The sequence below is a fragment of the Thalassophryne amazonica genome, chromosome 4 (assembly GCF_902500255.1).
Source record: "Thalassophryne amazonica chromosome 4, fThaAma1.1, whole genome shotgun sequence".
NCBI classification, from domain to species: domain Eukaryota; kingdom Metazoa; phylum Chordata; class Actinopteri; order Batrachoidiformes; family Batrachoididae; genus Thalassophryne; species Thalassophryne amazonica.
The window spans coordinates 11,758,693-11,774,766 of NC_047106.1; the positions used below are offsets into that span (position 1 = coordinate 11,758,693).

At 43.7% G+C, this 16,074-nt stretch overlaps 1 protein-coding gene across 2 annotated transcripts in view; it reads left to right on the top strand.

Annotated features, from left to right (window-relative positions):
* Positions 1–9,115: 9,115 nt before the first annotated feature.
* zbtb44 (zinc finger and BTB domain containing 44) overlaps positions 9,116–16,074 on the top strand; it is a 36,874-nt gene continuing 29,915 nt past the window's right edge. Inside the window, exon 1 of one of the 2 annotated variants that reach the window (XM_034169074.1) lies at positions 9,116–9,396. In XM_034169074.1, coding sequence (XP_034024965.1) covers positions 9,348–9,396 — 49 coding nt within the window. In that variant the 5' untranslated portion in view covers positions 9,116–9,347. The remainder of the gene's footprint in view (positions 9,397–16,074) is intronic. The other variant, XM_034169075.1, reaches the window with a different exon arrangement.

Here is a 16,074-nt window from a genome sequence, read left to right on the forward strand (position 1 = left end):
GACGGTGCCGGTGCAGTACCATGACCTTGCGGAGGTGTTTAGCAAGGATCTGGCGCTCACCCTTCCCCCGCACCGCCCGTATGATTGTGCCATTGATTTGGTTCCAGGCGTTGAGTTCCCGTCCAGTAGGCTGTACAACCTCTCACGACCTGAACGCGAATCAATGGAGACCTACATCCGGGACTCTTTGGCTGCCGGGTTGATCCGGAATTCCACCTCCCCGATGGGTGCGGGTTTCTTTTTTGTGGGGAAAAAGGATGGCGGATTACGTCCATGCATCGATTTCAGGGGGCTGAACGAAATCACGGTTCGTAACCGATACCCCTTACCCTTGTTGGATTCGGTGTTCACGCCCCTGCATGGAGCCAAGATATTCACCAAGCTTGATCTTAGGAATGCGTATCACCTGGTTTGGATCCGGAAGGGAGACGAGTGGAAGACGGCATTTAACACCCCGTTAGGTCATTTTGAGTACCTGGTCATGCCGTTCGGTCTTACAAACGCTCCCGCGACGTTCCAAGCATTAGTTAATGATGTCTTGCGGGACTTCCTGCACCGATTCGTCTTCGTATATCTAGACGACATACTCATCTTTTCTCCAGATCCTGAGACCCATGTCCGACATGTACGTCAGGTCCTGCAGCGGTTATTGGAGAACCGGCTGTTTGTTAAGGGCGAGAAGTGTGAGTTTCACCGCACCTCTTTGTCCTTCCTGGGGTTCATCATCTCCCCCAACTCCGTCGCTCCTGATCCGGCCAAGGTTGCGGCGGTGAGAGACTGGCCCCAACCCACAAGCCGTAGGAAGCTGCAACAGTTCCTCGGCTTTGCGAATTTCTACAGGAGGTTCATTAAGGGCTACAGTCAGGTTGTTAGCCCCCTGACAGCCCTGACCTCACCAAAAGTCCCCTTCACCTGGTCGGATCGTTGCGATGCCGCGTTCAAGGAGTTGAAACGGCGCTTCTCGTCTGCACCCGTTCTGGTGCAGCCCGATCCTAGTCGCCAGTTAGTGGTTGAAGTGGACGCCTCGGACTCAGGGATAGGAGCTGTGCTGTCCCATAGTGGGAAGACCGATAAGGTCCTTCATCCGTGTGCCTATTTTTCCCGCAGGTTGACCCCGGCTGAACGGAACTATGACGTCGGCAACCGAGAACTCCTTGCGGTGAAAGAGGCTCTTGAAGAGTGGAGACACCTGTTGGAGGGAACTTCCGTGCCATTCACGGTTTTCACTGACCACCGGAACCTGGAATATATCAGGACCGCCAAGCGGCTGAATCCCAGGCAAGCCCACTGGTCACTGTTCTTCGGCCGTTTTGACTTCCGCATCACCTACCGGCCCGGGACCAAGAACCAGAAATCGGATGCCTTGTCCCGGGTACACGAAGACGAGGTCAAAACGGAGTTGTCGGATCCACCGGAACCCATCATCCCGGAGTCCACTATCGTGGCCACCCTCACCTGGGACGTAGAGAGAACCGTCCGGGAGGTCCTGGCACGAAGCCCGGACCCCGGGACTGGACCAAAGAACAGACTTTACGTCCCACCAGAAGCAAGGGCTGCAGTCCTGGACTTCTGTCACGGCTCTAAGCTCTCCTGTCATCCAGGGGTGCGAAGAACCGTGGCAGTTGTCCGGCAGCGCTTCTGGTGGGCGTCCCTGGAGGCCGACGTCCGGGACTATATCCAGGCCTGTACCACCTGCGCCAGGGGCAAGGTCGACCATCGCAAGGCTCCGGGACTGCTACAGCCGCTGCCCGTGCCTCATCGCCCCTGGTCCCACATCGGCCTGGATTTTGTCACGGGCCTCCCGCCGTCCCAGGGAAACACCGTCATCCTCACGATAGTGGACCGATTCTCCAAGGCGGCCCACTTCGTGGCCCTCCCGAAGCTCCCAATGGCCCAGGAGACAGCGGACCTCCTGGTCCACCACGTCGTCCGCCTGCATGGGATACCATCAGACATCGTCTCCGATCGCGGTCCCCAGTTCTCCTCGCACGTCTGGAGGAGCTTTTGCCGGGAACTGGGGGCCACGGTCAGTCTCTCATCCGGGTATCACCCCCAGACCAACGGGCAAGCAGAGCGGGCCAATCAAGAAATGGAGCAAACACTACGTTGTGTGACAGCCGCGCACCCGGCGGCCTGGAGTACTCATCTGGCCTGGATCGAGTACGCCCACAACAGTCAAGTGTCATCAGCCACCGGCCTCTCCCCCTTTGAGGTGTGTTTGGGGTATCAGCCCCCATTATTCCCGGTGGTTGAGGGAGAGGTCGGTGTGCCCTCGGTCCAGGCCCACCTGCGGAAGTGCCGTCGGGTGTGGCGTGCCGCCCGTTCTGCTTTGTTGAAGGCCCGGATGAGGGCGAAGACCCATGCAGACCGGCGGCGGACCCCGGCCCCTACGTATCGCCCCGGGCAGGAAGTGTGGTTGTCCACCAAGGACATTCCACTGCAAGTGGCCTCCCCAAAACTGCAAGACAGGTACATAGGTCCGTTTAAGATTCTCAAGGTCATCAATCCCGCCGCAGTGAGGCTTCGGCTTCCAGCCTCACTGCAGATCCATCCAGTATTTCATGTGTCAAAGATCAAGCCCCATCACACCTCGCCCCTCTGTACACCCGGTCCGGCACCACCTCCTGCCCGGATCATCGATGGCGAGCCGGCTTGGAGAGTGCGCCGGTTGTTGGACGTCCGACGGATGGGCCGGGGCTTTCAATATCTGGTGGACTGGGAGGGGTACGGTCCCGAAGAACGCTCCTGGGTGAAGAAGAGCTTCATCCTGGACCCGGCCCTCCTGGCCAACTTCTACCGTCGCCACCAGGAGGCGCCCATTGAGGGGGGGGTCCTGTTGTGTGGGCCGCTGAAGAGGAGGTACTGCTGGCCCACCACCACCAGAGGGCGCCCTGCCTGGAGTGCGGGCTCCAGGCACCAGAGGGCGCCGCCGCCTCACGGGAGCAGCCAAGGTGACAGCTGTCACCCATCACCTGAGACAGCTGACGGCAATCATCAGTGGGGTATATCAGCAGGACGGCATCTCCACCTCATTGCCGAGATATTGTTTCTACCTGAGAGGTAACGTATCAAAGCTGACGGAGTGTATCCTTTTGGATTTGTGCTTAGTTTGTGGATTACTGTTCCAACGAGAGGTGGAGGTAACTTCCCTGCTGTTCGGAGTCCTGGGTGCAAACGCGCCCCCATCTAACTGTTCTTTGTTCCTCGCCAGCAGTACCAGGTCCGACACGCGGAGGCAGTGGCCACCTGGGAGTTCGGGACTTGGCGGCTCCAGTATTCCCGGGGTCCTGTGGCGGAGGAAGCCGTGTGGTTCCGGTCTTACCTTGGAGAGGCATCTCCTATCTTCGAGCCTGCCCACACGACACTGTTGTGAATTGACTGTTGTCCATTTCCGTGATTGGTTGTATTCGTTGTGCACATTCACAACAGTAAAGCGTTGTTATTTGACTTACTCCATTGTCCGTTCATTTGCGCCCCCTGTTGTGGGTCCGTGTTCCTACACTTTCACAACAGTGTCCTCCACAGTTTCTTCAGAAACACCTTCAGACTGGACTTTAAAGGAAAACTCCACACTAGAAAAAACAGCTCGACCTCTGCTGTGTTTACAATTGATTTGGGCTTGAATCAGCAGGTGCCGTTCTCCTGATGATGTAATGCTGAAATAGAGCACAGGCTTCAGATAGCTGTTGTTTACCCTTCACCTCCACACTTATCATCAACTTTTATTGTTCAGGATTTTTTAAAATATCAACATTTAATCATTTTTAATGATTATTTGTGCACATTTTTTGGTGTCACCTACACTTTAAAATTAGGGGGTTTACACACTCAAAACCTGACTCATTGGAATAGATTTCCATCTAATAAATATATGTAGTCCCAACTAAATTAAATTATCTTGCATGGATGTGTTTTATTTGAGTTGGGGCTACACATATTAGATGGAAATCCTGCACATAATTGAATTGCATTCATTCAATGAGTCTTTTTGGTTTGTTTTGTTTTTTTGTGCAGTAGCAAAGATGTGTTAAAATAAGTGAAATTGCAGCCATTTTTAATGCAATCCTGGATTTTGAAAAAGCCACAAGAGGTTTTAGAGAACTTTCACCCTGGGAATTTCTCTGTGTTCCCAGGATGAAGAAGAAGTCAGCAGGTCAAAGAGCCTCTTCGTATCGTGCACCCACCCTGTGGAACAGTCTTCCTGCGACCGTGAGGCAGTCGGAGTCCGTGAACATTTTTAAGTCAAGACTGAAAACCTATTTTTATTCTCTTTATTTTTATTTGTTTTATTCTTTTACTTCTGTTTTTATTTATGTATTTGAATTTTTTTTATTCATTTTTAATTACTTAGTGGTGGCCAAGTGGTTAATGCGCTTGGTTTCAGTGCAGAAGGTTCCGGGTTCAAATCCCACCCCTGCCACATTTCTCCATGTAATGTGGAGTTGCGTCAGGAAGGGCATCCGGCATAAAACCTGTGCCAATTCAACATGCAGATCCACCTTGGATTTGCTGTGGCGACCCCGAGTGCAAACAAGGGAGCAGCTGAAGGGACTTACTTTTATTAAATTTTATGTTGACTTGTTTTATGTAAGGCGCCTTGAAATGGCTTTTGCTGTGATTTGGTGCATTATAAGCTAATTAAATTAAATTTTAGTATGTGATGCCACACATTCTTTTGGGACCTACCCAGAAAATTTCATCTTGTTCCACAAAATTTCCTTTTTGTTAATGTTAAAACTCTCTGAGTAATTTCTGAATTAAGCTGCCAATAAGAAATATTTCTTCCACATAATTGCCACAGCACAGTCACATTTGACCAATGCCCCAGAACAGACAGCACAGTTTTCCAGCTTTGTATTTTTTCCCCCAAACATTAACAATATATACATCAGTCTGGAACACTTGAAGCTGGAAGCCAGACGAATGGAATTCTTTTAGGAGAGGTGGCAGCTTTTAAGAGCGCTGAGACATGTTTCATTGCACATTTAAAGACTGAAACCCTTAAAGATGTTGCGTAAAATCCTCCCACAGCAAATGATCTTTCTGTTCAGGCATGTGAAATAAAGACAAACATTTAAAAACCTCCTCGCTTTTTGCGTTAGGGAGGAACAGCAGCATGACCAGAAACAGAGAAAATTATAAACACACAATTTTTAAACACTTTCCTTAAAACTAACATTTATGTCTTGAGATAAAAAAAACGGATATTTAAAAAAACCCATGCATACAAAAAAGTGAACATATATATATATATATATATATATATATATATATATATATATATATATATATATATATATATATATAATTTTTATGTTAAAAAAATGAGACCACTGATAGATAATTTAAATCAACAAAGTGGAGACCATATACATTCACCTCAAAAAGTGACTCACTCGGACCCAGACTCAATGTCAACCTCCATAAATAAATTTCATTAAGAGACACAAACCGTGTTGATTTGTGTTGTCCAACAACAGACAAATAAAGAGACGAACTGGGCCAAAACATCATTTTGATGAAGGTAATCATGAAAGTCATCAGCAGAGAAATTACAAGTAAAATGTAAAACATATAAATGTATGTATGTAAACAAATGTGTGCGTATAAATAAATAAATAAATACATACATAAATAAATAGTTAATTTTTTGCTGTCAGTCCATCTCATTGTCACCAAAAGTTAACTTCTCAAATGAATAAACAGTCGACACCTTGCCATACATTTGAGCAGCTTTTCTGCCATCTAGTGGGCAATCTGAGCATTTCAGGGCTTCTATTACATTACCGACTTGAAACAAAATTCAATAAAAAAAGGCATTTAGAAATATCAGAAATACATTATCTTATGGCACACAGAGCTTTGGCCTCCCAGTATTAGTGTATAAAAGAGAGTTTTATAGTTGTTGAGTTTTCAGATACAAAAGTTTGCAGGAAGGACAAAATTTCTCCTGACAACCATAACTTACAGTTGTGAATAATAATAATAATAACAATAATAATAATAACAACAACAATAATAATAATAACAATAATAAGAAGAAGAATAAGAATCAGCCTTTAATCACAGCATATGCCTTCACATTCACCTTGTCAAATTTTCTGGTTTGGAGCCATAGTGTCATGTCAGAAGTTTATATTCAAGACTCAGTTTATTATTATACCCTTGGGTAAAATTGGTTTACAGTGAGTGAGTCATCTCATTTGGTAAACAAACAGCGAAACACAGAAGAAGACAAAGCGACAACAGTGCTAAAAAGCTAAAAGAACAACAAGGACGGCCCCAAGATAAAATAAAAGCAAGATGAGTTAAAAGTTAAAAACAAAAAAGTCATACCAAGCCAAAGGATAAAAACTAAATATATAAATAAAACAAATGTGCTGTTCATAAAAACAAGGGAAAAGAAACTATACAAAAAATTACATTAAGTTATGTTAAGTAACTTAAGTTATGTTGTTAAGTAAAGTTAACAGCACTGATGGCTGCTGGTACAAAACTGCTTTGTTTGCTTTACAAGCTGGTACCCTGAACCTCCGACCTGAAGGGAGCAGCTGAAACTCACCATAAAAAGGGTGGGAGTTGTCTCTCAGAATCGAACCAGCTATCCTCTGTACCTGTTTAGTATACAGGGATTCTGGCTGAAGGTGAGACTCTCCAGTCAGCTTGCTCGACCATTTCATAATTTGGTTGAAACAATTTTTGTTTTTGAGAGAAAGTCTTCCAAACCATGAATCTTGAATCTTATCTTGAATCTTACATACACTTAAAACAAAAACAAAAAAAATCGTGGACATTAATGTCCACATAGCAATCTTCAGGTCTCAGTTATTTCTTTGAACTGTTCTTGTTCTGGTGCAGAATGATTGTCCAACTTACAACCCCAATTCCAATTAAGTTGGGACATTGTGTAAAATGTAAATGAAAAACACAATACTGTACAATTATGATTTGCAAATCCTCTTTGACTTCAATTGAATACACCACAAAGACAAGATATTTAATGTTCAAACTGATAAACTTTATTGTTTTTGTGGAAATATTTGCTCATTTTGAAATGGATGCCTGCGACGCATTTCAAAAAAGTTGGGACAGTGGCAACAAAAGACTAGGAAAGTTGATGACTGCTCAAAAAATACCTGTTTGGAACATTCCACAGGTGAACAGGTTAATTGGAAACATGTGAGGGTATAAAAGGAGCATCCCCAAAAGTCTCAGCTGTTCACAAGAAAAGATGGGGTGAGGATCACCACTTTGTGAACAACTGCCTGAAAAAAATAGTCCTACAGTTTAAGAACAATGTTTCTCAATGTTCAGTTGCAAGGAATTTAGGGATTCCATCATCTACAGTCCATAATATAATCAGAAGATTCAGAGAATCTGGAGAACTTTCTACACGTAAGCAGCAAGGCCGAAAACCAACACTGAATGCCCGTGACCTTCGATCCCTCAGGTGGCACTGCATTAAAAACTGACATCATTGTGTAAAGGATCTTACCGCGTGAGCTCAGGAACACTTCAGAAAACCACTGTCAGTTAACACAGTTCATCGCTACATCTACAAGTGCAAGTTAAAACTCTACCATCAGTCTACATCAACAATATCCAGAAACGCCGCCGCCTTCTCTGGGCCCGAGCTCATTTGAAATGGACAGACGCAAAGTGGAAAAGCGCGTTGTGGTCTGATGAGTCCACATTTCAAATTGTTTTTGGAAATCATGGATGCTGCCATCCAAGCAACATCTTTTTCAGGGACATCCCTGCTTACTTCAGCAAGACAATGCCAAGTCACATTCTACACATGTTACAACAGCGTAACTTCGTAATAAAAGAGTGCGGGTACTAGACTGGCCTACCTACAGTCCATCGCCGATTGAAAATGTGTGGCGCATCATGAAGCGCAAAATATGACAATGGAGACCCCGGACTGTTGAACAACTGAAGCAAGAATGGGAAAGAATTCCACCTACAAAGCGTCAATAATTAGTGTCCTCAGTTCCCAAAAGCTTATTGAGTGTTGTTAGAAGGAAAGGTGATGTAACACAGTGGTAAACATACCACTGTCCCAGCTTTTTAAAACGTGTTGCAGGCATCCATTTCAAAATGAGCAAATATTTGCACAAAAACAATAACGTTTATCAGGTTGAACATTAAATATCTTGTCTTTGTGGTGTTTTCAGTTGAATACAGGTTGAAGAGGATTTGCAAATCATTGTATTCTGTTTTTATTTACATTTTACACAACGTCCCAACTTCATTGGAATTGAGGTTGTAGTTCATGCACTTGAATCAAAAGTTTTTTTGTGGTGTTGTCGGGTTTTTTCAAGTTTTTCAGTTTATGAATTCTTTTTTAGATAATTTTCACAGAACATTGGTTATCTCTGCTATGCACAATTTGTCATTGTTTTTTGGCGCTTGGTTTCTGATAACTGGAAGATAGACAAACAGGCATAAAATTGGAACCTCCGTCCAGTTTTGGTGCTGTAGGTAAATCCATAAAAGACAAATGAGAGTGACTGAGGCACTTTTGATTGAGATATAATGCAAAATGTACACCGAATGGGCTTTTTTATATTAAATTATATAATTATTAAATATATTAAATATTAAATTCAAATGTCCACAAAATCCACAATCTTGATCAGATCCAGATCAAACTTTGTCAGGTGATAGTGAGTGCCAGTCTGCACCTCAGTTTCAGATATGAGAGTGATTGGGGCACGTTTGATTGAAGATATAATGTAAAACATACATTAAACAGGGTTTTCAGTGTTCAATTTAAATGGCCACAAAATCTGTAATTTGGATTAGATCCTGATTAAACTGTGTCAGTCGATAAAGGATACCAGCCTACATAACGCTGTCAAATATGCAAGAAATTTGATCTTTTTTGACAGAGTTATGAATTTTTGAAAATTTGTTCAAAGTTATGGGGATTTTTCAAAGATTTTCCCTGATTTTGACTTTTGACCTATGACCTTGAAAATTGAATCAGTTCTTGCCTATCAAGATATCAATATTCTGTAAAAATACAGGGTCGAAAACAAAACTTCGTTGGCGGAAGTAAATATGTTACATTTAAAATCTTTTGTAAATCGCCTGTAAATTCCTTTGAAGTGTTGTTTCCTGGTTACGGCGCAGCGAAGGCTGCGCGTTGCATTGTGGGCACACAAACACAGCGGACCCACGGGGAGCACAAAGGAACGAAAAGAGCAGCGCCGAAACTTTCAGCAGCGCCTCACTGGAATGGGAATTGATGTGAGCGGTGGATAAAGTGTGAGCAGCCTGGCAAGCAGGCGGACGAGTGCCGGAGGAGCGCAGGGGAATGTGGCTGCTTTTTGTCGGCTGAGATGTTCGCGTCCAGAGGCCTAGCCGTCAGCACAGGCCTGAGCCCGGCAGGTAAAGCGCTCTCCTTATGGTCAGGCTGAGACGACTGAGGCCCGTTAACAGCAATTGTAACAACGACAGTTTGTTGAGCAAGCTCCGATTAGGGCAAATAATTCTGTGTGGTCGTCACAACCTTAGCTTGGTTCGGTGGCTAACAGTAAGCTAGCTGCGTCGATGTACCTAAACAGAGCTATGGTTATTCCGACTTCAAAATAAAAGCATTTTACAAAGGCGTCATCCCTATTTTTACCATCTCATAAAAAAAAATATCAAGTGCGGCGTTTTCATACAGTTAAAAACGCAATATTCAGAATAATACGTTTTCTGTAGGTGAAAGAATTCATTAAAGTTCCTTCTTCCAGCTGTTCCCTTTAGGGGGCGCCACAGCTGATGAATCGTTTCCATCTCACCCTGTCCTCTGTATCTTCCTCTGTCACACCAACCACCTGCATATCCTCCCTCAGCACATTCATAAACCTCCTCTTTGACCTTCCTCTTCTCCTGCCTGGTGGCTCCATCATCAGCATCCTTATCCCTATATACCCTGGGTCCCTCCCCTGCACATGTCCAAACCTGATTTTGTCTCCAAACCGTCCTACCTGAGCTGTCCCTCTGAAGTTCATTCATAATCCTGTCCATCCTCATCACCCCCAAAGAGAATCGCAACATCTTCAGCTCAGCCACCTCCAGCCCTGCCTCCTGTCTTTTTGTTAGTGCCACCATCTCTAAACCGTACAACATAACTGGTTTCACTACTGTCTTGTAAGCCTTCACTCTTGCAGATATTTTTTGGTCACAAATCACTCCTGCCACCTTTCTCCACCCACTCCACCCTGCCTGCATTCTCTTCTTCACCTCTCTATCACACTCTACCACACTCTGTCTTGCTCCTACTAACTTTCATTCTCCTTCTCTCCAGAACGTATCTCCATCTTTCCAGGCTAGACTCAACCTGTTCTCTACTCTGTGTCATTTGAAAACATCATAGTCCATGGAGACTCTGGTCTGATGTCATCTGTCAACCTGTCCAACACCATTGCAAACAAGAAAGGACTCAGAGCTGATCCTTGGTGTAATCCCACCTCCACCTTGAATGAGTCTGTCATTCCTACCTCACATCTCACTGCTGTCACACTGTTCTTCTGCATGTCCTGCACTACCCTCACATACGTCTCTGCCACTCCAGACTTCTTCATGCAGTACCACAACTCTTCTCTTGGAACCCTGAATTAGGCTTTCTCCAAATCCACAATCACACAGTGTAACTCCTTCTGGCCTTCTCTATACTTCTCCATGAGTTTTCTCAGAACTGACATTGCATCTGTAGTGCTCTTTCTCTGCATGAAACCATATTGCTGCTCACAGATCTTTACCTGTTTTCTCACGTTCCAAGATTTTATTAAACAGTCTGGTAGGAAACTCCACTGTCATCTCTTCTAGACATTTCCATGCTTTCACTGGAATGTCATCTGGACCAACTGCCTTTCCACTCTTCATCCTCTTCATAGCTGTCCTCGCTTGATTCTTACTCATCTCATGCTCTTCCTGCTTTACTCTCTCCACATTATCCAGCCTTTTCTCTCTCTCATTTTCTTCATTCATCAGCTCCTCAAAATATTTCCTCCACCTTCTCAACACACACTCCTAACTTAACATTAATATAGCAGACATTTATTCCCTGTGGAAATATGTAGGGGTGTGGCAGCATCCTGTACAAAGAACGAAGCAGCACTTAGTCCTTGTATGTTTTAATTTGAGCTTTTCTGTTCCTTGTTTACATAGCCACGCTTGTCACAAGTGCACATTTAATATGCATGAGTCCATCCATCGACCCACTTTGTAAAACCCACTTCTTACAGTTAAAGGACATGTCTCACATTTTTTAACGGCAAACGTTTCACTGGCAGTTCTCTGCATTTTTCAGTGTGTGATGTCCTTATTAGCAAAACAGAAACATCCCAGTGACTGACAGAGGGAAATAAACCTGCTTCATCCGAAAAAATGAAGCTTCTGAGCTGTCGTTTGAAAGTGATGGCTCGGATTTACAGACAGGAGATGACACACTTCACCCTGAAGCTCTTAACTTTTTCAGTGTTGGATTTTGGAGTTTAAAGTGTGGTGACACACTGTTTGTGTGGATGCTGGGTTACTGAAGTTGTGGACATGGACGTGGAGACATCTGACACTATTTTTAACAGTCTGCCTGGACACAGATGGATTTGTTACATTGGAAAAAGTCAGAATACATTATTTCCAGGAATAAATGGACGTTATTTAATGTGCCACGATCATGAGTAAGGGGAAGCTGGAGCCGACTTTGCATGCACTTCTTTGTTCGTGTGGAGCTTACATTTGGAAAGCAATATAACATGGTGAGTCTGGCATGTTCAGGATTTTACACCTTCTATGTTTTGTGGCAAGTGTTTTTTTTTTTTTTTTTTTGCTTTGAGGAGCTTGAGTGACTGTGTATGTGCGCTCGTTCTCCTCTCAGCTCGCTGTGAAAAGGAATGTCTCCAAGACGGTTTTTCCCCCGGCAGCATTATTATTATTGTTATTATTATTTTTTTTTTTTTAGATTTTATTGATAACACATAATTAACCATGCACAAATGTGAACCTGGAGCAGACATGGTTAGTGACAGGCTGCGTTTATGAGTCATGGCAGTGCAGTTGCACAGAAACCTTCACAAAGCTGCAGCTTTTACTGTGACTGCATCACAATTAATGGTTTTCACTTAAAAATGAGTCATCTATAACACAACATCACACTTATGTAAACTTTGGAATTAATCTGTGCCGAAGATCGTTAACAGAAAAGGCCGAATGCTGCTGCTGCTCTTCCTCCTCCTCCTCTTCCTCCTTCTCCTTCTTCTTCATTTATTGGTGGTTTATTGCCACCAACTGTTTGGGTGTGGAGCATTAATGGATTCTGACGTATGTTATATTGATAAGGAATTGTGGAGAAGAGGGATGGGAGGAAACAAAGTGGGGGAAATTACACTGAACTATATTCTCTTGAATAACCCTGTTCATTGCACGCTCCACGCATGGACAACATACATTTCTTTGACCTGACATCTCGTTTCATCAGTGGAGTGTTCACAAGACTGTGGGAGCATGTTGGGAGACAAAAATAAACATGGCGTTGTCTCTGAAGTTTGATGACACGGAAATGTGAAGAAATTTGGCTTTGCCACTGGGAAAAAAAAAAGATAAAATAAATAGAATGTTGCAAATATTTGTAGTGCCCCGAGCAGGCCATTATTTTATAAATTGTATTGGCCCGAAAGTGGATCAAATCGTTGCCGGACCAGCAGGCAAATGACAATGTTGAGGCCCGCGTACGCCGGCTGTAGGCATACAGAATATCCCATGATGCATTGCGTGTACTACTTCCGGACATGCGCACTGACACATGCCATCCCCCTATTGGTATGTGGGGGGTGTGATATCACAGTGGTGTCGCCACATCGTGATGTCTGTGTAGTGATATTTGTCAGGCATCAGTATTTCTGATTTCTCATGTCATGTGTCCCTGTGCCTCTGCTTCAAAAGCATGCATGCCCACAGCAAACTCATGGCTCGTGACATCGAGCTCCTTTCAGTTCATTTTACTAGCACCAAATCACAACAAAGCTGGCTCAAGGCGCTTCACACGAGTGAGGTTTAACGTTACCGAGCCCCCTGAGCAAGCACACAGTGGTAATGAAAAATTCCCTCTGATAATCCTTTCCATATTTTCATTCCACATCTTCTGCAAGGGATTGTCACAGGTTTGTGACCCACCGATGTGCTGATAACACCACCAAGATCCACAACTGAAGTCGGTATGCGTCATTCAATGTTACTGCACAAAATCTTTCAAACACTACATACAAGTAAGAATTGCCAAAGAGGTCATTCTGCTTTCCGCGCACTGTGTGCTGCCATACCGCTGTCACGTCAGGTCGATTAATTCCATCTAAACATATTCTGACTTGAATTCTGACGATTCTGACTTGAGTTGCACTTTTCTGAGTCTGGGCTTGTTTTTTGGAATCTTGTCAGTTTCCATTCAAAAGCCATTTGGCCCGTTTTATTGTCCGCCCGTTTTATTGTCCACCCGTGGTTGAAGTACTGATGTTCAAAGGCTTTCTTAAAGGGCACCTGGCGTAAAACTTGTGCCAAATACCAATGCGGATCTGGCTGTATCCGCTGTGGCGACCCCAAACAGAAAACGGGAGCTGCCGAATGGACAACATTTTCAGAATTAAGAATCTTTTCTGTTAGTTCTGTTGGGTACTGTGGGCTCAAACCTCCCCGCTGTATCTCTGCTGGCCAGGTACTGTAATTCACAGTGTCTTTTATCAACCAAAAGAAAGGGAGATGACTTTTCCCTTTGGTGCGTCTGTTTGGAGAGGTGCTTTCTCCCCCTGCGAGAGCCCCTTCACTTGAGCTTTTGTTTGATGGAAAATCTCATGCTTCAGAGAATCCACATGTTTTGCAGACAGCCGCGGAGCATCCTGCAGTGCACTGGCCTCCACATGAGTCTGGCTCACATCACTGCGCATCTGCTTTGATTGTTGTTACATAACCTGGCATTTTGTCCTCATGTGCTCCATACCCAGCTTTCACCCCCTCAGTCTTTCCTCAGAAATCACCTTACGGTACTCACCACTGTATTCCCACTGTTTATTCATTATTCCACCACATTTAATGCTACCACTTGTTGTTGTTGTTATTCAACTAATGCAACAGTGTACGGTAGTGTCCACACAATACGCAGATGTGAAAAAAATTATACATTTTAATTTTATGACAAATCACAACTAACACAATTCAGGTTTGTTCATACAAAAAATATGTAATTATTTGCTTTAATCTGAAGATCCCAGTTTTGCAGATCCTGGTTTTGGCGGAGAAAAATTAAGATAAAGGGAAAAAAAACAAAGAATCATCAAAGCAGCGAGTCGGATCAATGCTTCATTGTTTCAAGCTTCAAAGAAGAGCCGCGCTGCAGAAACTGTTGATTACAGACCCTGCAGGGGTTCTGTAATCAATGTAGAGGCATGATCATTTTCCTGACAAACACCCCCCAAAACAACAGCTGCTCTGAAGGACCGATAAGGAAATCGTTAAGCAAAAAGGCTATTGATGCCCGTGGATCGAATCATTTCTTAACAATACCTGAAAAGAACCGGTTCTCGATAACTTATTAGACGTACACCAGCAATTTAATATGCTCGGCATACACTGGCTAAATCGTCAAGGTGTAACAGTGGTTTTAAATCGTGTGATTTTCTGGCATTCAGCACAGGATATGTTTAATAAATAACATTTTAAAAAGTGTTAGAATGTTATCGGCGCATTGCGGCAAAATAACAGATCTTGTCCCGGGCCCGAGCTTGAAATAAGTGAAGCCAAAGAGCCATACTGTGCACAGACTTGTCTCAGACAAACCAGCCTAATCCATGTCATTGATGTCCTCTCTTAAATCTGCTATGGCTCAAAGACTACATTTTGTCAAACTATACTGGAACTCTGGTACCTTTCTGTAGCTGATAGTTGTGCTGCCTTCACATGTTGTTGGGAGAAAAATGTCATACTGGAAATTTCAGCAGATTACTGTCATCTCCAGCCGCATTTTTCTGTCTAAATGAGACGGACAATAATTTACTTCATTGAAAGGTATAACACTGCTTTAGCATTTATCTCAACATTATAAAATAAAGAGGGACCTCAGACTGATTGTTGCTTAAAAAGGCAATTTTTCTGAGACATTACAGCTTAATTTCTCTCTGTAATATCACACAAATTGTCCTTGTTTACCTGATATAAAACTATCTCTGCATGAAGTGGTTAATCTTTTGCTGTCTCTCTTTTGCCATCGTTTAAGGCAAATCATCTACTTTATTGTTGTCTTTGTGGGAAGCAAAATAAAACTAAATTTTTCATTTTTGATGGCACTGACCTTCACAGTGTAATTTTACATCTTCTTCATTGAAAACAACAGACAACCCAGTTTGCTGTCTGCCTCATACAGCCAATGTGAATGAAGAATTTAGGGGTCGGCCGATACGGCTTTTTCAGGACCAGTACCAATTATAACTAACGTCGTGCCTTTGATATTTTGTCAGTTATAATTTTGCTTGCGCAAATGGCAACCTCTCATAAAACATCACTCTGTATGGATTTAAAATCATCTTAGGCAGTGTTCCAGCTCAGCAGACATCCCATCCATGAAGTCTTACCCATATTCATATAAAATACCAGCTTTTTAAAATTAGCCGTTGGCCATGAACTCACGGGCACAGTGGTTCACAAATGTGGATTGATATGATCTGATTAATATTTCAGGATAAAAAGTCTGCAGTGGCTGCAGCTGTATCAGAGCCAAAGAAGCACATTTTAAAATAAAACTGTACGACCGGCCAGTGTGCTTTAAAATGGCAGATACCGATGACCTTTAAAGTTAAACATCAGTGCCGATAATTGGTCAACCCCTCCCAGAATTACCAGTTAATTAGCTCTTAGTTGTGTTAGCACACAGATTTACGAGGTCTGTGAGAAAAGTATCGTACCTTTTTATTTTTTTTCAAAAACTATATGGATTTGATTCATATGTTTTTACGTCAGCCAGGCTTGAACCTTCGTTTTCATGCGTGAGTTTTTCCACGCCTGTCGGTTGCTTCATTCGCCTGTGGGCAGGCT